The sequence below is a fragment of the Abramis brama genome (genome assembly GCF_963993115.1).
Source record: "Abramis brama genome assembly, chromosome: 6".
NCBI lineage: Eukaryota > Metazoa > Chordata > Actinopteri > Cypriniformes > Leuciscidae > Abramis > Abramis brama.
The window spans coordinates 5,191,258-5,214,231 of NC_139968.1; the positions used below are offsets into that span (position 1 = coordinate 5,191,258).

The 22,974-nt window shown below is 41.0% G+C and overlaps 1 protein-coding gene across 2 annotated transcripts in view; it reads right to left on the minus strand.

The window, feature by feature from the left end:
- Positions 1 to 1,730: 1,730 nt before the first annotated feature.
- Positions 1,731 to 22,974, minus strand: part of lmcd1 (LIM and cysteine-rich domains 1) — a 41,964-nt gene continuing 20,720 nt past the window's right edge. For both annotated transcript variants that reach the window (XM_084116801.1, XM_084116800.1), the window contains exons 4-6: positions 9,979 to 10,296; positions 3,970 to 4,185; positions 1,731 to 3,828 (exon numbers count right to left, since the gene is read on the minus strand). In XM_084116801.1, coding sequence (XP_083972927.1) covers positions 3,700 to 3,828; positions 3,970 to 4,185; positions 9,979 to 10,296 — 663 coding nt within the window. In that variant the 3' untranslated portion in view covers positions 1,731 to 3,699. The remainder of the gene's footprint in view (positions 3,829 to 3,969; positions 4,186 to 9,978; positions 10,297 to 22,974) is intronic.

Genomic DNA, 22,974 nt, shown 5'->3' on the forward strand with positions numbered 1-22,974 from the left:
ATATATTGTTTCTATCCATTGTTGGTATCAAAATTCAACGCAACATTTTGAGTCCGTTTTGGGACTCTGAACTGACTTGTATTATGTATTACAGCTGGTTTGGTCACATCATAAGTGTGAACAATTTTGAGTCGTTGTGTGTAAACGATGACAACTGTGTTGTAGTTGTGTTTAACTTTAGCCTGCCTGTGTTTAGCATTTTGAAACATAAGTGCATCACAGTGTAAAATGTGTTTTAGTGAGTGAGAATGTGTTTAGAGTTTTGCTAAAAGAGTGCATGAGATTTGCAAACAGTGTTGTAACGACCTGAACTTGTTTAATGTTTTACAGAAAGAGTGATTTATTCGACAGATTGGTTTAGGCTATTGAGAATTTGGTTCAGAGAACTGGGTTTAGTGTTTTAAATGTAATTTTCTGCCAAAACCATTTTGTTTAATAAATACAAACTCTAAATTTCAAAATGCTAAAAAGCTTTGATGTAGTAGTACCTACTATTCTCCACAGGAGGGCGAGTAAGGAAGCAGCTATTTTACAAAGGAGAGAGACTAGAGAGAGAGAGCAGAGGAAAGACTGTTGATTCAGAGCGTAACTATTATAAAAGACTAAAAATAATTGTGTAAGAAAAGAGTTTTTTAAAGTTTTTAGGAACTCCGGTGAGTGTTTTGTTCCTCCATTGTTTTTCTGTAATCGTTCATATTTGTTCAATTATGATAACTAACAGACGATGAATAAATATTGAAATATGTTGTGACAGCGATAAAAGATAGTTTTGTCATAAAACCAATCGGAGTTGTTGATGTGATGTTAAAATCACATTCCAATTAATGTGCATCTGTTCATGCAAACGGAGCCATTTTGTGATAGTTTTATATTATTAATCAACTCTGGGGATATACTGTTGTATAATGTCTGGGGAAAAGCGGAGTATGTGATTATTTAATGACATTGTCTCAAACCTCTTTTTTCTTTGCAACAGTTACATCATCATCATCATCATCATCACCGCTGAATGCCAACTAAACCCTGAGGAGCCACAGCACTGCACATTTCAGCCAATAATATCTCTCATGATGTCTGAAATGAGGTGACATGGTCCTTAAAATCATCAGTGTTGTGAAAACTTATACAATAAAAAGATGTCATGTTTGACTGTGTCTACACTGGATGCAACTGGACACTAGACGTGAAAAGCCACCATTGCAAATCCATTTGTGCTAGTCACAAACATCAGTTTATTGTCGGGTTTGTTGAGTCACTGTACCACGTCCAGTGTAGACAGCATCACTGATTATAATAGTCTTTAGTCACGTCTGGTGTAGACATGCCTGAACCAGCTTGAGTAATAATGACTATAAAAAAGTATAAAACTGACCATCATGACCAGGGATTCTCAACTCCGGCCATCAAGATACACTTTTCTTGCAGTTTATCTCCAACTCTGTAACATTCTAGTGATCCTGAAGACACTGATTGGAGCTAAACTGGACAGTGGACGTCAATGGCCAGAGTTGAGAGCCCCTGATCTAAACAGATATGTACATATATGCTCAAATATCTACAGCAGGGATGGGTAAACTCGGTCCTGGAGGGCCACTGAACCAGTTAACCAGTGTCTTCAGGACCACTAAAGATACAGGCGGCTGAGTTTGATCAGGGCTGGACAGCGGCCCTCCAGGTCCGAGTTTGTCCATCCCTGATCTACAGTATGTCTGAGACTGATGTGACCCATCTAGGAGTTCAGATTTAAAATCTGTAATCTTTTTATTCCTTTTAAATAATAAAGTGAAATATACTGTATTATTTACTTGTTTAAGCTGTGGCACAATGAATATGTAGCCAAAAGAAATCTGAATTACCACAGCATCAGATGACAGCACTTCACTTTTTATTTACATGTAAAATTGTCAAATTTAATCTTGAAACATTGAGCTAATCTCAAAACATTACTATTTATTCTCGTAAAAGGCCTACTATGAGATTATCCTAAAATTATGACGATTAGTTTTTAGCACTGAAACGCCATTATACTAATCGCATTAATACTAAATGCAAATAATAAAATGCAAGTAACCATATCAATGTGCATAGTTTGGATATCAAAATGAGCAGATGTATCAGTTTAGGGATTTTGTACTAATTGACATCAGTGACTAAGCATCCCATCAAACTCTATGGTTTTCTGGTGCATAATATCTTTGTAGAAAAAATAGCCAAATGCTAGCCATGGAAGGCAGCCATGGAGATTGAAATTATCGAGATATTTTGAGAAACTTGTCCTTTGTCATTCAGCCAAAAAATCATTGTCAGTTGTTAATGAATCTCCATCAGTTTGTAGATTAGTGCTATTAAATGGGTCATGAACTGCATTTCTTATTTTATTTTATTTTCCTGATGTGCACTTATAATGTTAGTAGGATTTTCACATCAAATACGTTATAATTAAGACATCATTTAAAAGTTAAAGGCCTAATTTTAGCCCTCTTATTTAAACGAGTGTCTCTTATGCCTTCAATGTAAAGTCCACTGCTATGACTGGATAACATGTATATATATGAAGAGTTCAGATGCAAAAGCCTCTAAGTGCCATCTGAAATTTTCTTCTAGAATGATCATTTTTATAAAGCTTGTATATTGTAGTTAAGTAATTTCACTTAAATGACAATTAATAGGTAATTTGCATTGCCATTTAAGTGAAATTATTGAACTTAAATATGAGCTTGATAAAAATGATCATTGTAGAAGAAAATTTCAGATGGCACTTTGAGGCTTTTGCATCTGAACTCTTCATGTATAATAAGTATTATACATGTGGAACTCTTTGGAAAACTTTAACAACGTTTTTACTTTTACAGCTTCTGAAATAACTAATAACTAAAAAGTGTTGCTTATAGCATTATATTTAGATCTACTCCCACTCTCTACTCTCACAGTCTGTTGAGCGCACAAATGCAGCAATCTCACAAATGTCAACACGATTTCTGCACTTTCATGAAATGCTTTCACTATAACTTACAGAGTGCAAACTATGTAAATGAGATTTATTATGCAGTGTAGACAAGCATCCCATCATTATAACTGGAGTTTTGGCATTTCAGTCACTGGCTTGGTTGACTAAACAGGAGTCTGAGATCAGAAATCACTGATAGATTAGACATTACAACTAACATAAATGTTGCCGCATTACTGTTGGGTCCAAATCTTTCCATAAAGTCTGTCCGCAAAGCCTGCGTCAAACTCATTTACCAAAGAATCTGAACAAACCAAGCTCTAACTGATGCGAACGCTCTACTGAGACGCCACCTTCCTAACATTAAAATACTTTGGAAGGTACAGTAATGCTATTTTAGTCCAGTGATCCTGTTGTTCTTTCTGTCTATATAGAAAGTGGGTTGGTCAAAGAGGAGATGATGACGAAGTAGGGCTTGATCTGTGTGTTCATTATGTAATACAACCTTGAAACGGCAGCTTGGTGTCAAGAAAAGCTGTTTTTGGACCAATGTGGAAAACATACAGTATGTTGTTATAGTACAATTATATGTCAAAAGATTTGATTTCTCAGTTCATGACCCCTTTAATAGGTTCTAGACTTTTAATCAAATAATATTTTGTTGATATTGATGATCGATGATGGTTTTTCTTGTTGGATGTGATTGTCTATTTGCCAGGGTGATATTTTGGAGTATTTGACTGTTTTGTGAACTATTTTGATGGGCGTTTGTCACAGCCGCACTGAACTCTGATACTCTGTCCACACAGCCAACAGCACAAGTGCTCCTTATGCCAGGCATGGCCATTGGCCTCCTGAAGGAACGTTTCTGAGAAGATCAGCTGCAGAAGAAAGAAAGAGACAGACAGAGAGAGAATTCATAGGTGCTTATTTCACATACGCATCTCAAGCTAAAGAATATATCATGTTCAGTTTTCCTTATTTTCCTTTATTGCATTTTCTTTAAGATGAAAGTGTTTTACCTCATCGCAGCCCAGGCAGCGAGGTCTGATGCTCTGGCAGTAATGGCGTCCGCACATCAGGGCTCCTTCCTTCCAGAAGTAAATGAGGTCCACCAGCGGCTCTCCACACTCGCAGCACATGAAGCAGGAGGGATGCCAGAGTCTGGTGTAGCCGGCCCTGTCCGCATACACCACAGGCCTGTCCCGAGCGGCCCGCTGTCCACAGCCGCTGCAGTGCTGCGAGACACACGTACAGCGTAAACATCAGGTATGAAGGAGACAGGCTAACAAAGAAAGTCAAAATGGGGGAAATAATACTAACACAGATGACCAAGAAAACGGTCACAGTTAATAAATGTCAGTTTATTTCATTAATTAGCTTTCACTTATAACACTGAATATTTATACAGCAATTGTCTCCGTTACAAAAAGTGTTCACTCACTATAGCAAGTGGTCATCAATGTTGGTTACCAAATTTGTGCACACATGAAAGCTGTTAAAAACAGAAAGCTTGTCGCCTGCACATACTTTGTAAAATGCCCTTTATCGGCATTTAATGCCCATTGTTATTTATTAAGTGTTTTTTGCAAATGGAAGTAAAATAATGACAAGAGTTTTTGAAACAAAAAAGCTTGTTGAATTGCACTACTTGAAAAACTATGCATTGCATTAACCCTGTTTGCATTTTAATGCATTGTATTTTTATGGGCTGAAATTCAACATGGTTGTATATTTAAGCTTTATATATTTCAATTCAAAACATTTCACACACATTTTTATTATTAAAAATTCAATCATCCATATTCACCTTTCAGATTTCACTTCCATAATATTCATTCTGTTTAAAAATACAACCAATAATATTCAACAGGCAATTTTCGGTCCATTTTATTTCGCTTTACAGATTCGCCTCCACAAATTCAGTGGTTCAAATTCGACAGAAAATGCAACATTTGACATCCGGGAACGGCAGGAATATCTGCTGTTAGTCGAGCTCACCAGCAGGGGGCGCAAGCGGCTGTTGACGAAGAAAACTATAGTGAGAGAGTCATTCGCTCATAAAAATGGGTTTACAGAAATGGAGCAAGCGATAAGTGTGTGTGATGATTATCAGGACCAGTATATCTATGGAAAAGCTGATAAAGACACAAAATCTGTTTACACATTTAAGTCTTCACAGTTAGTTTTGCACATGTAAGCAGCTTTCTCTACTGTGAACGAGATTATAATGTTATCCCCCGATGCTGATGTTCAGATAAAACTTTAATCTGAGGTAGTAGACACATATTTCTCTCGGTTGTTTAGTTTTCTTAACTTTATATCATGGTGCTATGCTGCAGAACTGGGGATTCCCTCAATACCTCATTCTCCAGGATTCCCCTGCGGTCAGGACACTTAAAGGGATAGTTCACCCAAAAATGAAAATTAGCCCATGATTACTCACCCTGAAGCCATCCTAGGTGTATATGACATCTGAAAAATGTCCTGGCTCTTCCAAGCCTTATAATGGGAGTCAATGGATATCTTTTTTTGGAAGTCCATCAAACCCTATCCATCCGTGATAGGTTGTATTTTTTAACATAATGAATATTAGGTAGTGAAATCTGAATGGTGAATATGGATTATTGAATTTTTAATAATAAAAATGTGTGTGAAATGTTTTGATTTGAAATATTCACAGCTGAAATATACAACCGTTGAATTTCAGCCCATAAAAATGCAAGACCTAAAAATACACTGCATTAAAATGGAAACAGGGTTAATGCAATGTGTATTTTTTTAAGTAGTGCAATTCAACAGGCTTTTTTGTTTCAAAAACATTTGTCATTATTTTACTTCCAAATTTGCAAGTCTATCACTTTTTATAACTTTACAACCTTTTCTTCTTCTGAAAATTTTTTTTTTTTTCAACATCCAAAAATCTTTATTAAATGAGTCCAATCAAGGCATCGATGTCTGTGCCGGTGTAACACACAGAACACAGAGACAGTCTCGCGACCCACTGGTTGAGAAACACTGGTTTAATTTACAAAAGAAATTGATTCTGCTAAGCGGTGTAGTCGGGGCCATACGCATGTAGACACTGTATACATTTCCCCAAGGCTATCTGTCTTTTTTTCTTCTTTTAACATTACCACAACATTCATAACTATTTAACAATGTCACATAACGTTTATTATTTGTTCTCTTTTTTCTTCTTCTTCTTCTGTGGTTTGGTTTTGCATACACACAATCTGTAGGGGTTTTCTTTGGGATACTCGTTTGCCCAGCATCACTCTTATTGCAATGTTCTCTTGGAGCCACAGTTTAATCAACGTTCTCATTGAATTCTGTTTCTGGAATTTTCAACTAATCCCTCCGGTTTCTGCGAAGAGTTTCACCATAATCACTGAGTACTTCATAAGATCTAAGGATGATCTCTTTCAGAACCTTTGCTTTTGGTCCCCATTCACCATCACATCTTACTCGCACCAAATCTTTACACTCAAGTGGGCGTAAAGGTTAAAACAGTGGAAATGCAACAAAAACTCAGGCCAAACATGCATAAAAACACCCTTTACAAACCCATTGCAAATTTTTTATTGAAAGTATAATATATTAAATGCAATTCACTAATCATCTAATAAAATTAAAGGGATGGTTCGGAGTAAAATCAACCTAGGGTCCTTTGCACCATGACCTCGAGCCAAACACCCCCCCCCAGAAGCCTTTTTCCCCTTGGTCGAACATTATTAAAGTTAGAGCTTATTTAGAGATATCAGCCGGATGGCTTAGTGATCCTATGGCTAATGCTACTGCTAACCCGGACGTCGACGTCACTTCAGTGGTTTGGGAAAAGCATGTAAAAGTCCTGGCAGAAAGCGATTATAAGGATGTATTGTAACGACGCCCAGTTCCAGGAATGCACTAATATTTTGTTGGCAGTACCAGTTTGCAACAATTATTAGTTAACACTAAGTTGTTAACACTTCGGAAAAAATAATAATTCATCATTACTACATCCTTATGATCACTTTCTACAGGACTTAATGTGCTTTACCCAAACCACTGAAGTGACGTCGATGTCCGGGTTAGCGGTAGCATGAGCCGTCAGGCAAGTGTTATTTAAATAAACTCCTGATGTACTTACAAACTTTCCAATGCCTCGTTTTATAGGTACAGAACCTGTTTGTACTACTGTATAAGTTTGGTACCATTCTCGCATTATTAGTGGGGTAATTTACCAGATACATCCTTGGATCCATTAGCGCCTGCACTAAGCCATCCGGCTGATATCTCTAAATAAGCTCTAACTTTAATAATGTTCAACCAAGAGAAAAAAGGCTTCTCTGGGGTGCTTGGCTCGAGGTCATGGTGCAAAGGACCCTATAGGCTGATTTTACTCCGAACCATCCCTTTAACAATCAAGTGTCTGTGTAATGTATTCTTTTATAAATTTTCAGGCCTTGTTTTGTTTGTTTTACATATGGCTCAGCTAAACGGAAAAAAAAGTGACCAATAACTACTATTTTTCCTTTTAATTATACTAATGTCTCAGTAAAACATCTACAAATGTATAAAACTGATCAGAGATTAGTTAAAACCCATAAAGACTTCAGTTACGACATAACGAAGCCTCGTCACAGTCACAGACTGCCCTCTTTCTGCTGTCAGTGTGAACCCACATACCCATTTTGTAGGATTCGGCTCATCATTATAAGTTTGTATTCTTATCTTTCTGTCTTGTAGAAGCCTTTTGTTGGCAGAAGATTCGCCTGCTGCACCGTGTTCAGTTTAAAGGCTCATCTAAATTAGCCCTCCACTCGTCCTTGGTTCTCACTTCATCCACCACAGCCTCCACAAAGAACTGCTCATCCTCACTGTTGTCTTTTGCTCTTTCTACAACTCAAACTTTCTTTTTAGTCAAGCAGAATCTTGCTAAATTATGTTTTTCCACCACACTTGTGACAGTCTTTGCCAGGCATTTCTGTGGTGCATGGTTGTTACCACATCTGTTATAGTCCTTACTGTCCATTCGTCTCGGTTTGCAGTGTTTTTCTTTGCTGCTTTGAGTTGCAAATTTGCTCTCTGACGCTTGGCAGATACAGTCTTCTTATTTTCTTATCCAGAATGCCAATTTGATCCCTGATCATCAAATCAGACACAATTGCACAACTTGCTTTTCAGACGTAAAAAAGACATGTACTATTCAATAGTCTCTCATTCTTTCTGCATCCTATTACGAAAAACCATTTTTCTTCGATGTACAGTAGTCTTAGACATCGTACTTATCTTACTCCTCCACAGAGAACTGGAACGTGTTGAAGACATCGATCGCGGATCGGCCCGCCACTGTGAGAAGCAGTGCAATTTTCCGGCGGTCACTATCCCTCTCCAGCCCGTCGCTATCAGGTACAGCTCAAAGCTCTGTTGGAAGGGTTTCCAATTGGCGTGGAAGCATCTTAACCCTCTCACAGACAGTTAAAAAAGAGTCCAGAGGGCGAGACCGTCCGGGGCATCAAACAGAAAGTTTGACTTTCTTCTTAATTCCCAGTAAATTCAGCCACAAATGCCTCTTCGTCGCCACCATTGTAGCCATTGAATGGCCAATAGTGTGGGCCATCTGTTCAGTGCCGTGGAGGGCTAGATCTGTGGCTGTACGCACTTCCTTCACTGCCTCCGGAGACAATGCACACGGCCGCTCATTTACAATACTACAAATTCATTAACAATAAAATGAGATTAAGAAAAAATGTAATGTGCATGCGCACATGTTGTGAATCTTGTTCGTACAAATCCGAAATAATCCACACAATTATTAGTGAAGGAGACCCAATTTTTTTTCCTTCTACCTTTCCAATTCTACCTCTTTCTTCCTCTCTTAGCTTGTGTTCTCAATAAATTCCTACAACACTCCTACCCTGGAAACCCAGAGTCCTCGCGAGAGCACAAGCTGAATTTGCTCAGCGAGTTAACTGAGAGTATACTTCAAAGTGTACTTTCATAAACTAAAAAAATGTGCTACAAGTATTTGACTAGTAAACTATCAGTATACCTATAAGTTCACTTGTAGTATCGTTGCAGTACAAACGAAAACCTGAGTTGTAAACTAGTTGTGTACTCAGTTTACTAGTTACACTTACAAGTATACTTCTAGTACAATGATATTAGTGTCCTGACCAGATACAACGCGATAAGATTCCAGCGACCAGCAATTTGCCCATCCACACCAGAAGTGACGCAACAATCAAAACCCACAGCCAATCAGAACAGTGTGTGGGCGGAGTCAGCCAATCAGAACAGCGTGTGGGCGGAGTCAGCCAATCAGATCAGTGTGTGGGCGGAGTCAGCCAATCAGAACAGCGTGTGGGCGGGCTCTCGCGGCGAGTGCACAGCACCAGAGAGTAATCTTGACGGCACTCGCCAGAAAATGGATAAGTACATGATTAAATTCACAAATATTACACCAAACATTGTTTAAAAAAAAAATACTGAGTTACTAAAACAATCTTTGTCAAAGAATACACTTGTTTGTTCACAGTTTGAACGTTCTTGTTTCCATTTGTTTAATTTCAAGATCTGAGGTGAATTATTTATTGTTGCTTTTATGGCTACAAAGCTGGAGCACTAAATGATATTCAAAGTCACATTACACGCATTACCTGAGATTATCATTGCCGCACTTTGTTCCAGCCGTGACGTCGCAGAAAAATAGAAACTGTTTCTAAAATAGAATCGCCGCGTGTCGCCGTCGCGGCTGGTTAGGACAAACACTCTGATTATCGTGGAAAATAACCTTTTATCGTGTGTCGCGTGTAGTTAGGACACGGTGTAAGTGTACTACAAGTATACTTAAAATTAACTTGAAGTATACTTATTTTTTGTAAGGGTGCCCTAGCCTCAGTTGACATTAAACGGCTCATTACCAAATTTAAAAGTGCTGGCTAATGCTAAACGTAAATACTGTAAGATTATTATTAACGTTGGCACTACTGATGTCTCCGGTTAGTTTACCCTGTTAACCATCTGCAAATCCTTCACTAACTTACATATTCACTGAGAGGAGACTGTGCTGTTCCATTAGTGCTCTCATCATCTGGCTGTTCCTCGGGGGCATTTTCATTCTTCTTGGCTGTACCTTTTTCTCCAGGCAAGGCAACTTCTCCCACTCCTAAGGATTCCTCCTTATAGTGTTTCACAAACTGAGCCATAGCTTTCAGCTCCATCTCGGACAGGCTGTGGCAGTATGCAGGGTCGTGATCATAGGAAGGTAGCTGTCTGAACAGTTGCCTGTGACGATATAACGATCCTTCTGTGCCAGCCACGGGTCGTCTTTCTTCAGGGAGAAGCTCCATGTACTGCATCGCCTGACAGAAAGAAAGAATTATGTAAGAGAATAGCAAAAAAAAGGGAAAAACATTAAATATCTTATATGTACTTATTTATAGAGAATTATCAAAAGAAAATTGACCGGTGGCATTTTTTTGTGTCTCACACTGAGGAAAAAATGTGAAATGGTAGCAGTGTTACATCCTATACAATGCTATGCTGGTTTGAGAAAGTCAAGGCTTGATGGTTTTCCTAAAATGGACAATCAAAACTCCCAAAATTCTCTTGACTTAGATTGACATAATGTTCAAATGAGACAAGACTCTTCAGAGAATATTATAGGGCACCTTTTGTCAATATGATTTACTGTCCCCCATCATAAAATGTTCAACCATTGTTCAATATTCTGTGATGGTTGAACAATAATTGTTTTCGTTCCTAATAAAATAGTTCCTAAATGTTTGGTGAAAAGTTGTTCACAGAGAACAGTGAAAAAGTAAAAAATGCCCATGTAGTAATCTTATTTTACTAGGGTATAGTGTTTCTAAATCAAATAAATGAAAAACAATGCAAGGAATGGTGTAAAACCCTACATTTTCAAATAATTGAGTGCCCAACTTATCTCCCTACCTTCTGTGTGCAGGTGGTGTGTCTGAGGGTTTGATACGAGACATGTAATGGTTAAATGCATGAAGACTTTTCTCTTTAAGATGGTAATATTGGAACACTGATATAAAACAGTGGCAATATAGTTGTCACAATGTATGTCACAATATGCACAAATCACACAAAGCAGGAGAATATAAAACAAACAGACTTAAATCCAACAATCCAAACGATCACAGGGCATAGAAACTCAGGAGAACAGGAAAACAACCATGATACATAGATGACACCAGACAAAAAAACAAAAAGGGAGTATCTGTTATTGGGACAGAAGACTTGACATAACAATGCAACAAGTAGCAGAAGCTAGTGATGTCCAGAATCCATCTCCTGACCCATTCTCTGATTTGGTACAAAGTGGTCAGACAAACACTTCTACCATTAGTCACATCACCTTCGTTGTCTGCCTCTGCGAGGTGGATGAGTGCAGTGGGTGTCTACTCCATTGCTCACTCTTCTTTGAGATGCAACCACAGTTATATCCAAAGGATCAAGCAAAGATAGCATACATCATTTACCAACCCAGTTCAAGGAGGTGTTTGGCCAAACGCTGAGCCCATTGTCAGTGCATGATCAAATTTTCAGTTTACATCAAGGTAAATACATCCGCACATTAGCAGCGACAGGTGGTTGGAATGAAGCTGCATTAATAACAGCTTACTGTCAAAGACTTAATTCCACCATTCGTCAACAAAGGGCAATTTATGATGACATCATTGGTCTGGAAAGCTTTATTCAACGCTCAATCCACATTTCGCCTGTATGCCTGTTTGCTGGATCAACCCGCTCACTCACATTCGTCCGCCTCACCACCTGTCGCAACTCCAGCACCAGAACCCATGCAAGTCTCTTGGCGCTCGGCGCATGCTCTGCTGCGACAGCACGGTCTGTACTTTGTTTGACTCAGTTTGATTTATTTCATTTTGATTTACTTTAATTAGAATTATTTTTATGTTAAGTTACACTTGGCTGGATGAACAATGATTCCTCGTTACAAGGCGATTACCATTATTGCCCTAATCTTAACGCCATGGCTGATCTGCAGGAACCACACACAACCAACAGACTCTTGCAACAGGTTACTCACCTATAGTCGTGATGTGCTCTTACAACATCGGTCCTCATTGCTGTGTAACATCAAGCCTGATGTGGTTTTACCACCGGATGCTAATGAAAAGTTATCTAGGTATCCCGGCGCTCCGCTGTTCATTCTGGGGGATTTCAACAACTGCAAGCTGGACTGTGTGTTGCCATCTTTCCAACAGTATGTGGACATCCCCACTAGGCATCATTTTGCTCGGATACTCTTTGTGGACTTCAGCTCTGCTTTTAATTCCATCCAAAGACACCTGATGATTCAAAAGTTGTATCACCTCAACATCTCTACTCGGCTGATTCATTTTATACACAATTTCCTTAGCAACAGGCAACAAGTAGTACGGATGGGCTCAATTACATCATCTGCTCTAATCATCAACACTGGAGCACCGCAGGGCTGTGTTTTAAGTCCTTTTTTGTATACACTTTACACAAACGACAACATCAGTCCATTATCCAGCATCAAATACTTAAAATGTTCAGATGACACAGCCATTCTTGCCCTGCTCAAAGATAACAACTCTGTTATGGATTATCACACCACTGTTATGAAATTTGTCCAGTGGTGTGAGGATAACTATCTGAATCTTAACATTAGCAAGACAAAAGAGCTGATAGTCAGTCCCTCTTCACTACAGCATCCTATTGTTATTCATAATCAAACAGTTGAAATAGTGGACAGTTTTAAATATCTTGGAGTAACATAGACAACAAACTCACCTTTGATCAGCACATTATGGACATTCAGAAGAGAAGTCACCAAAGAATGTCAGTCATTCGAAAACTCAAAGGACTACACGTCTCTCCTCGATTGTTATTGCTACTCTATCAAAGCATCATTCAGCCAATCTTACTGTATTGTTCTGTATGTTTTTTCAATATGCTTTCTGTTAAAAATCGGACCAAACTTACAAAGGTATCGAATATTGCTTCGAAAGTTATAGGTCTTCCAACACTTAACTTCACAGAACTTAATAGTAGAGCTATTACACGCATTGCAATTTCAATAGAACAGGACCCCACGCATCCACTTAATGAGTTTCTAGCCCCACTGCCCTCAGGGCGTAGGTACAGGACTCTGAGGTGTAGGAGGGCTCGCTTTGGAAGAAGCCTGATTCCCGCAACCATTACATACCTCAATAATCGACATTGTTGATTGTTAATCGCCTTTTTTTTTCTTTTTTTTTCTTTTTCTCTTGTATTATGTTTATTTTGTATTATGTATATCTGTATTATATTGTTGTGTGTTAAACAAGTACAGTGCTGTGAAAAAGAATTTCCCCTTGGGGACAATAAAGATAAAGTAAAGTGATAAAGTAAAGTCGACACTGTCCATCTGTCCAATGCGGAGTAACGCTCCGCATAGAAAATCTTCATGAAGAAAAGATCTCTTTCTGGTGCTGGAAGGATCCACTGCTGATGTTATCCTGGGACGCCCTTGGATGCTTCAACACTCACCTACGGTATGCTGAACCAGGGGAGAAATCCTGAAATGGGGAGATAGCTGTTTAAAGAACTGTATTAAACCTGTCAAGAAACCAGTCATCAAGAAAGTCTTAATTCCACAACTGTTGAGAGTTCAGAGGTAACAACACAGCAAGAAATACGTCCTGAGTTCCAGGATGTCTTCAGTTGGCAATTCAGTTGTCTCATTGGCCATGGGACTGTGCCATCGATCTGCTGCCTGGTTCTACTCCAACTAAAGGAAGGATTTATCCACTCACAGGTAGGAGCTGTACTATCTCAGCGGCAGGGGGAACCTCCGAGACTCCATCAGTGTGCCTTTTTTTAAAGAAATTGATATTGCAGAAACTACTCGCAACGAACCAGCTCTGCTCTGGAAGTCCGAGCAGTGGATCTACGTGCCAACATCCATTCGTCTGCCCCTCATGGACTCAATCCAGACCTCTCCGGGCTCTGGACACCCAGGCAGCCAACAGACCCTCTCGCTCCTCAGTAATCGTTACTGGTGGCCTAGTATGACCAAGGATGTCTCCCAATATGCCAGAGGATGCTAAGTCTGTGCCATGTCGAAGGTTCTGCACCACCTACATGAAGGGAAACGTACCCATACCACGGAGGTGCCTGTCACATTTGGGAGTGGACTTTTTGTCAGATCTCCCTCAATCTGGACACCTACACCTGCATCCTGGTAGTCGGTTGATCGCTTCTCGAAAGCTTGTAAACTGACCCCACTAAGGAGTCTACTAACAGCCTGAGGTGCTGTTCCAACACATTTTCCGTCACTTCGGAATTCCTGAGGATATCGTGTCAGTTTGTTTCATTCTCATGGGTATGGCGTGCCACCTTTCAGCACTTGGGAGTCTCAGTGAGTCTGACATCTGGGTACAACTCTGTCCAACGGCCAGACTGAGCGGAAGATTCAGGAGATTGGGAAATATCTGCGGTCATATTGCCACCAACACCAACACGGCTGGAGCAAATTCCTTCCTTGGGCCAAGTATGCTCAGAACTCTCTGAGACAAGCTACAACTGGATTAACACCATTTCAATGCATACTCGGTTACCAACTGCCCCTGTTTCCCTGGTCAGGTGAGCCTTATGAAGTTCCAGCTGTAAACCATTGGTTTGAAGAAAGTGAGAGGGTCTGGGACTCAGCTCATGTTTATCTTTAGTGGGCAGTTCGGAGACATGAGAGCCAGGCCGATTGCAAGAAGAACTGCTACACCCCAGTACCATGTGGGACAAAAGGTCTGGCTCTCCACCAGGGACATCCGTCTTCGACTGCCCTTGTAAAAAGCTGAGTCCCTGCTACATCTGTTGATTCACTATCTTCCACAACACTAACAAGGAGACATGGAAAGATGGTGATTTGGCAAGTGGTTATGACGTGTAGACGATAAGCCGCACTGCTTTGAGCTGTCGGTAATTTTCTCAGAGGCCGTCCCCTCTGAGCAGCCCGCTGTCATCCCTGAGATCGTCTCGGAGCCGCCCACCATCAGTCCTGCCACGGCCAAGAGAGCGGTCTTCCTCTTTTATGCAGTGGCGGTACTGCATGCGTGGAGGAAGCACAGCACGTCTGCCGAGCCTGTGTCTTCAGACAAGATGGCCGCCGCCGAGCCTGTTCACGTCATGCCTGCCGAGCCTGGGTCTTCGGACAAGATGGCCGCAGCCGAGAGTGTTCACGTCACGTCTGCCGAGCCTGTGTCTTCCGACAAGATGGACGCCGCCGAGCCTGTTCACGTCACGCCTGCCGAGCCTGTGTCTTCGGACAAGATGGCCGCCGCCGAGCCTGTTCACGTCACGCCTGCCGAGCCTGTGTCTTCGGACAAGATGGCCACCGCAGAGCCTGTTCACATCACGTCTGCCGAGCCTGTGTCTTTGGAGAAGATGACCGACGCCGAACCTGTGTCTTCAGACAAGATGGCCGCCTCCGAGCCGGTGGTGTCTGTTCCTGAGCCGGTGGTGTCTGAGTACTATCGAATACCCATAAAACGTATTCAAGGATTGACTACTTCCTAATCTCTAGTAGCTTGATATCTGTCACAGTGTCTGGTGGTTCCCTGGGTTAAACACTAGAGTCTTTTCGAATATCACCATCTTTCCATGTCTCCTTGCTCAAACCATACAGTTATCCGCTCACTCCCTCTCCCACAGGCTCTGGTGCTGATGACGTGCCTCCTCCTCCTGTCGACACTAAAGAAGGTTGTGAGTGCAGCAAGTTGACTCACTAGCTTAGGACTTCAAAGTTCTTTTGTACTCAACACAAAACATCAGTAAATAAGTTCTTCGTTTGACTGTTTAATTGTGAATTTCAAAACATAAAAAATAAAAACTTAGGATCTTTACTTTTCTTACAAATTAACTGTGCAGTTCTGTGTAGGTCAAAAGACTGTATTGCTCCAAAAGTCCAGTGGCTTCTGGCTGTTTCGCAGTGTTCTATTTCTTTCATACTAAATCTAACAGCCAATCAAATTACATTATACTAGATCACTGGTAAACTGTTTGCATTCCAATTTCTACATTCCATGTGCAACACAGGTTTTCTCAGGTTTTACAAAATAAACTCAAAATATTATTATTTCCATAGAAATGGCTTCAACATATCCCAGCCCCTAATTGACTAGGCCTTAACATATCAATTATCAACTTAAACTTAAATTGAAGCCATTTACACTCCTACATTTAACACTTTTTAAATTCCATTTTAGCAAGAATCTTCTTCTCTTCACAGGAAAGTATTTAAAGGTAAAAATTAAATGGTAAGTATTAACAACTAAATACTTTTCACAGACTATTCAAACTGGTCATTTCTATTCTATTCAAAATTCAATCCACTATGTTAAGCATTTCTAGTTTATTCAAGTCTCTCTCTTCTATCTTCAGTCTTCTCCCTGCAATAAACAAAGTTTAGTTATGGGTCTTTGAATGATGCTGGTCTTTGTCCGAACTTCAGCACTTCGGACAACACCATTGGAGTCGGGCATCACCCTCATGATTCTGCCTAACATCCAAGAGTTAGAGGCAGGAACGAATCTGCGTCAAGGACGACATCTCCAACCTTGAAACTTCTCTTTAGGCCGAACCATTTTTGCCGTTCTTGCAGAAGCGGTAGGTATTCGTGAGTCCACCTTCGCCAGAACAGATCCGCCATATATTGTATTTGTCTCCAGCGCCGGCGGGCGTAGACATTATCCTTAGTGAACACACCAGGTGGAAAACTAGGCTGTGTTTTCAATGCGAGCAAATGATTCGGCGTCAGCGGCTCGAGGTCATTGGGGTGATCTGTGTTCGGTGGTTAAGGGTCTCCCATTGATGATGCTCTCAACTTCACATAGGAGAGTGTGTAGTCCTGCATCTTCTAAGAGCTGTTGCTTCACAACAGAGTTCAGCACTTTTCTCACTGTGCGGATTTGACGCTCCCAGATACCGCCGTGGTGGGACGCAGCAGGCGGGTTGAAAATCCATTGCACACCCTTTCTCAACATGACTTCATTGATACGAGACTGATCCAGCTCTGCCAATGCCTCACGCAGCTCTCGTTCAGCACCGACAAAGTTCGTGCCATTGTCGGAACGAATGATTGACACTTGGCCTCTTCTGGCTTGAAAACGCCGTATGGCATTAATACAGGAATTGGTGTCAAGAGAATGGGCTACTTCTATATGCACTGCCCTGACAGTTAAACATGTGAAGAGCACTCCATAACGCTTAACCTTTGACCTTCCTCTTCTGACCTCGAAAGGTCCAAAATAATCCACACCCGTGTTGGTGAAGGGTGGTTTGTCAGGGAGCAGACGGTCTTCTGGCAGATCCGCCATTTTCTGCTCTCCTGCCTTTGCATACAGTCTTCTGCAGAGGTTGCACTCTGAAATCACTTTTCTTGCTGCTGCATTGGCTCTTGGTATCCAATACTGTTGTTGCAATATGGATAAGACGTGGTTCCTACCTCCATGTCCACACTCTTGATGGATGTGGTGGAGAATGAGGTAAGCTATTCTGTGCTGTTTATGCAGAATGGCAGGATGCTTGGCCTCCTCAGGCATCGCCGATCTGTTCAGTCGCCCTCCTACTCTCAACACATCATCTTGCAAGTATGGATCCAGTTTGAAGATAGAACTGTTCTTTTTCACACGGGAGCCTCCCAGTTGCAAGGCTTGTATCTCCTTCGTGTAAGCTTGTCTCTGACTGTATTTAATCAGTTCCATTTCAGCTCTGGATAGATCTTCCACGGTAGGTATTCTTTTTTCCAGGTTCTTCTTGCACCATTTGCTGTTCAACTATGGATCTGCATTTCTCTGGATCATTCTCATTCTGCTGTATGTTCTGCTCAAACTCTTTTCTCTTCTCTCTTCTCAAGTGCAAAATCCAGGCTGCCGCCTTTTTTAGCTTATGCCAACTGGAGTAATACTCAACGAGCTGGTTCAATGGATCTGTGCACTCGTTTGGGTTTGTGCATGACAGCGGATGTCTTCACCTCAACATCATCTTCAGTCAGGTAAGTACACTGTTCAGGTTGTTCCGGCCATTCAACTTTTCGCAGGAAACTAGGCCCCTGAAACCAGCTCTACTTTCCATGAAGCTCTGGATCAAACCTCTTGAAGCCTGATCTGCTGGGTTTTGTGAGATGCTGACATACTTCCACTGAAAAGATGTAGTCGCTTCTCTAATGAAAGAGACACGGTTTGCCACAAACGTCTTGAAACGAAGGGCATCGTTTTTAATGTACTTTAGTACTGTTGTACTATCCGTCCAGAAGACCGACTCCATCAGGTTCTTCTTCTTCAGAACAACTTCAAGTTCTTTCAACATCCGATCGATCTTGACTGCAAGTTTGACTGCTGTCAACTCCATTCTCGGGATCGTGATCTGTTTGAGTGGAGCGACTCTGGACTTTCCCATCAAAAATGATACGTTTCTCACCCCGGTCATTTTTCAGCAAGAGATACGACACAATACCATATCCATCTTGACTGGCGTCTGAGAAATTGTGAATTTGAGCAGCATTTGTAGGCCCAAATGCAGGTGGTTTGAAACCTCTGTTCAAACTGAGTTCTGAAAGCTTGTCTAAGTCTGTCAGCCACTTCATCCATGTCCGGCATGACTTTTCGTGGATCTCTTCGTCCCAACCTTTCTTCTCTTGACAGAGATCTCTTAAAATGAGCTTGACAGGTAGTAGGAGTGGTGCCAAAAAACCCATTGGGTCATACACCGAACTGACTACAGATAAAATGCCCTGTCTTGTGCATGGCTTGTCTGGCAGGTGTATTTTGAACCTGAAGCTGTCAGAACTTGTGCACCACTGCACACCTAATGCCCGTTCCACTGGTAACTCATCATGCTACAAATCGAGATCTTTGACTTCAGCCGCTCGTTCATGGTCAGGAATGGAGCTCAGCAGGGCTCTGCTGTTGCTGACCCACTTAGTCAAATGGAAACCATCACTGGCACACAATGTCATCAGCTCCCTCACAAGAGCAATGGCTTTGTCTTCTGTGGCTACCGACTTCAAACAGTCGTCCACATAGAAGTTTTTGAGGACTGTCTGTGTGGCTTCTGGGGTACTCTTTGATGCTGCATCTTCTGCTGTTCTTCTCAATGCGTATCACCTCTTCTGCACCCTGCAGACACGAGAGCACTTGTGACTTCTCTTGTGCTTTGTGAGCTGTCATCTGCACTGCTGTTCTTTGATGAAGCATCTTCTTTAACAATGTGCAAGATAGATGGGTGCTTGAGTGAACAATCTAGACAAGGCCCTTTTTTTTTTTACAGTCCTTGGACATATGACCTGCTGTCAGACACCCAAAACAAAGGCCATTCGTTTTCAAGAACTGAATTCTTTCTTTCAGAGGTGTTCTCGAATCTTGTTGCACACATTCAGTGCATGGTTCTTCTGACAGTAAAGAAAGGGACTTTGAAAGACACTTGCTGACTTGACTGCAAAAGGTTTCTTCTCAGGTTGGCTTTTACTGACATTATTTTCGGTAGCAGACACATTCACAGCAAAGCTGCTTCTTTTAGACTCACTTTTTCTGATGCTTGGTTGCTTCTTTGAGTTGTTCTGATTACTTGACGTGGAGTCCAGGATATCTCCAGGATGGTTGATAACAGCGGGTCATTGGCAACCTTTGCTTGGCGGTACACAAATTCCACTAAATCAGGAAACCTGGCTCTTTTTCTTGTTCTTTCTTGAATGTCATAAACATAACTTCTCCATCTTTCTTTCAGTTTGAATGGAAGTTTGGATAAAATGGACTTCATGTTGGTAGGATTGTTCATTTCGTCCATGTAGTCCACATCATTCACTGTGTTACAACATCCAACCAAGAACAAAGCAAAAGCATTCAATCCTTTTCTGTCTTCTGGCCTTATCTGAGGCCATTCCATAGCCTTCTTGATATAGGAACTGTAGCGATGGTCTTTTCATCTCCATAGTGACGATCAAGCAGTTCTCTGGCTTCTTTGTAAGCTCTGTCTGGTCTCATGTGCTCACAGCTCCGAATGAGATCAAGTCGCTCTCCACTTGCGAACTGTTTGAGGTAGTACAGCCGGTCTTGATGACTTGATGTCTGTTTTACTGTCCATAGCATGCTCTAATGCCCTTATGAAAGATCTGTAAGTCAGAGGATCTCCTGTAAACGTGGGTATGTCTCTTTGAGGCAGTTGAGACAAACTCTGTTGTTTAACGAGCATCTCGGTGACTTTGTTTTGACGCTGTAGCACTTCGTGCAGGCTATCTGTAGAAGAATCAGTGCGATCATAATGATTAAGATGCGGCGTGCTGCTGACAGCATCAAACCTTGATGATGACTTTCTTCTATCTGAAGCACCATCTTGAGTGGCTGGCTTTGGATTGAATGTAAGGGATGGCTTACCAGCTCCACGATGCACATATTCGTCTACATTGTGTTTTTCTTGTCTACGCATCAGGGGTTCAAATCTGGGTCCTGAAGGTGGCTCTAATAAATCATAGCTAAACTCATGAGCATCTTCAAATTCTTCATACACCTTTAATTTGGCATCTGAAGCAGCAAGTTCAGTTTCAAGCTCCAATTGCTCTTTTCTAATTATCAAGCGAATTTCTTCCTGTTCTATTGCTTCTCTCTTTTTCATTGCTGCAGCTCTTGCCAATAGCGCTTCATGTTCAGCTTTAATTCTCAGCATTGCAGAATTAGTACTGGAAGTGTGGCTTACCACGGAGTTAGCTTTGACACTATCATGTGGCCTAATATCATCTTCCTCATCTTTTAAGACATCTGCAATCCATTTGTTTGTGTCTTCTATAAACCACTTAAATTCCGAATATTTGTTCTCATAAGCATCTTGAACCGCTTTCTTATCATCTTCATCTATTAACTCACACAACTCTTCATTAATCTGTTCATACTGTCTTAAAGGGTTAGTTCACCCAAAAATGAAAATGATGTCATTAATGACTCACCCTCATGTCGTTCCAAGCCCGTAAGACCTCCGTTCATCTTCAGAACACAGTTTAAGATATTTTAGATTTAGTCCGAGAGCTTTCTGTCCCTCCATTGAAAATGTACAGTATGTACGGTATACTGTCCATGTCCAGAAACTAATACAGACATCATCAAAGTAGTCCAAGTGACTACAGTGGCTCAATCTTAAGTTTATAAAGCGACGAGAATACTTTTTGTGTGCAAAAAACAACAAAAATAACGACTTTATTCCACTATTCATTTCCTTCTCTCTGAGCCACTGTAGTCACTTGGACTACTTTGATGATGTCTGTATTAGTTTCTGGACATGGACAGTATACCGTACATACATTTTCAATGGAGGGACAGAAAGCTCTCGAACTAAATCTAAAATATCTTAAACTGTGTTCCGAAGATGAACGAAGGTCTTACGGGCTTGGAACGACATGAGGGTGAGTCATTAATGACATCATTTTCATTTTTGGGTGAACTAACCCTTTAAGCATCTTTCAAACCTTAGCAATGCTTCATCTTTAATGAAATTAACATTGTGGTCATTTTCCTTCAATTTGGCTAAATCTTTCTTCTGTTTGGTTATTTGTGCCAACTTTCCCTTGCGTTCTCCTCTCAGCCTTTGTATTTTCTCCTCTACAGCCTTTTCTGTGGGCTTTGGTGCCCTTTTTTGTTCAACACACGCAGCTGCACTTTCATCTGCCATGTAATGTCACTTTAAAATCTTCACACAAAACTGTCACAATTCCTGGTATTGTCCACAGCTTCTACTCTTCTTCTGTATTCACAACACTCGTGAAAAAGAGTCACTGTAGTGTAGGATTTCTTTAAATAAAGCTCTATGACTTTCAGAATGAAATATCCAGTGAAGTGAGTGAACACTTACTGTCACTTTTAGACGATGGTTAGTGTTAGCATAGTCAGGAGGCTAATAGAGTCAAGAAGATATTATCAGACCTGTTCCAGGGAAAGCTTCATTCAGCCGACGACTCACACTCTAGGTAGGGTACCTCTGGCTTTCTTTCTGTATTCTTGAGCCGCGACGTCGTTTTCGGCCGTCTTGGTCTATTGTCTATTGTCTTTGTTAGCAGCCGCTAGCAGGTTTCCTCAGCTCCGCCCAGTCAATTTGCTCGCCATCCTCGCGAGTGTCTGGCTTCTTCTTTAGCGTTTCTCACGCGGCTCGTCTTTCACCGTCGTCGAGCAATCTTCTGAATTTGCTCGATATTTTGACTATGTCGAGCAATCTTTTGACTTTGATGTGAGTGCAGCAAGTTGACTCACTAGCTTAGGACTTCAAAGTTCTTTTGTACTCAACACAAAACGTCAGTAAATAAAAGTCTTGAATCCAAAGTTCTTCGTTTGACTGTTTAATTATGAATTTAAAAACATAATAATAATAAACGGAGAAAAAACAATAGGGTCCTCTCACCATCGGTGCTCGGGCCCTAATAAAAACTTAGGATCTTTACTTTTCTTACAAATTAACTGTGCAGTTCTGTGTAGGTCAAAAGACTGTATTGCTCCAAAAGTCCAGTGGCTTCTGGCTGTTTCGCAGTGTTCTATTTCTTTCATAATAAATATAACAGCCAGTCAAATTACATTATACTAGATCACTGGTAAACTGTTTGCATTCCAATTTCTACATTCCATGTGCAACACAGGTTTTCTCAGGTTTTACAAAATAAACTATTATTTCAATAGAAATGGCTTCAACAAAGGTCAGTCTACCGAGTCAAAACTATCCTGGACTCCCGGTGACGGGGAATACCTTGTAGACTACGGTCCAGAAGAATGTTCATGGGTTGCTCGACATCTTGGATCCTTTACTGCTCAACGAATTCAGTCACAACAACCCCCGCCATCCAGCACCCAGAGGTAGAGGTCGTTCTCGTCATCGGTCACAGTGGTCATCATTATCACCCGAATTCTAATCACCTGCACATACTCATATAAATACAGCCACTTCTCACTAGCACCTTTGTCTGGTCTCATCTATGCCAATGGAAGGACTTACCTGACTACTCACCTTGGAAACTT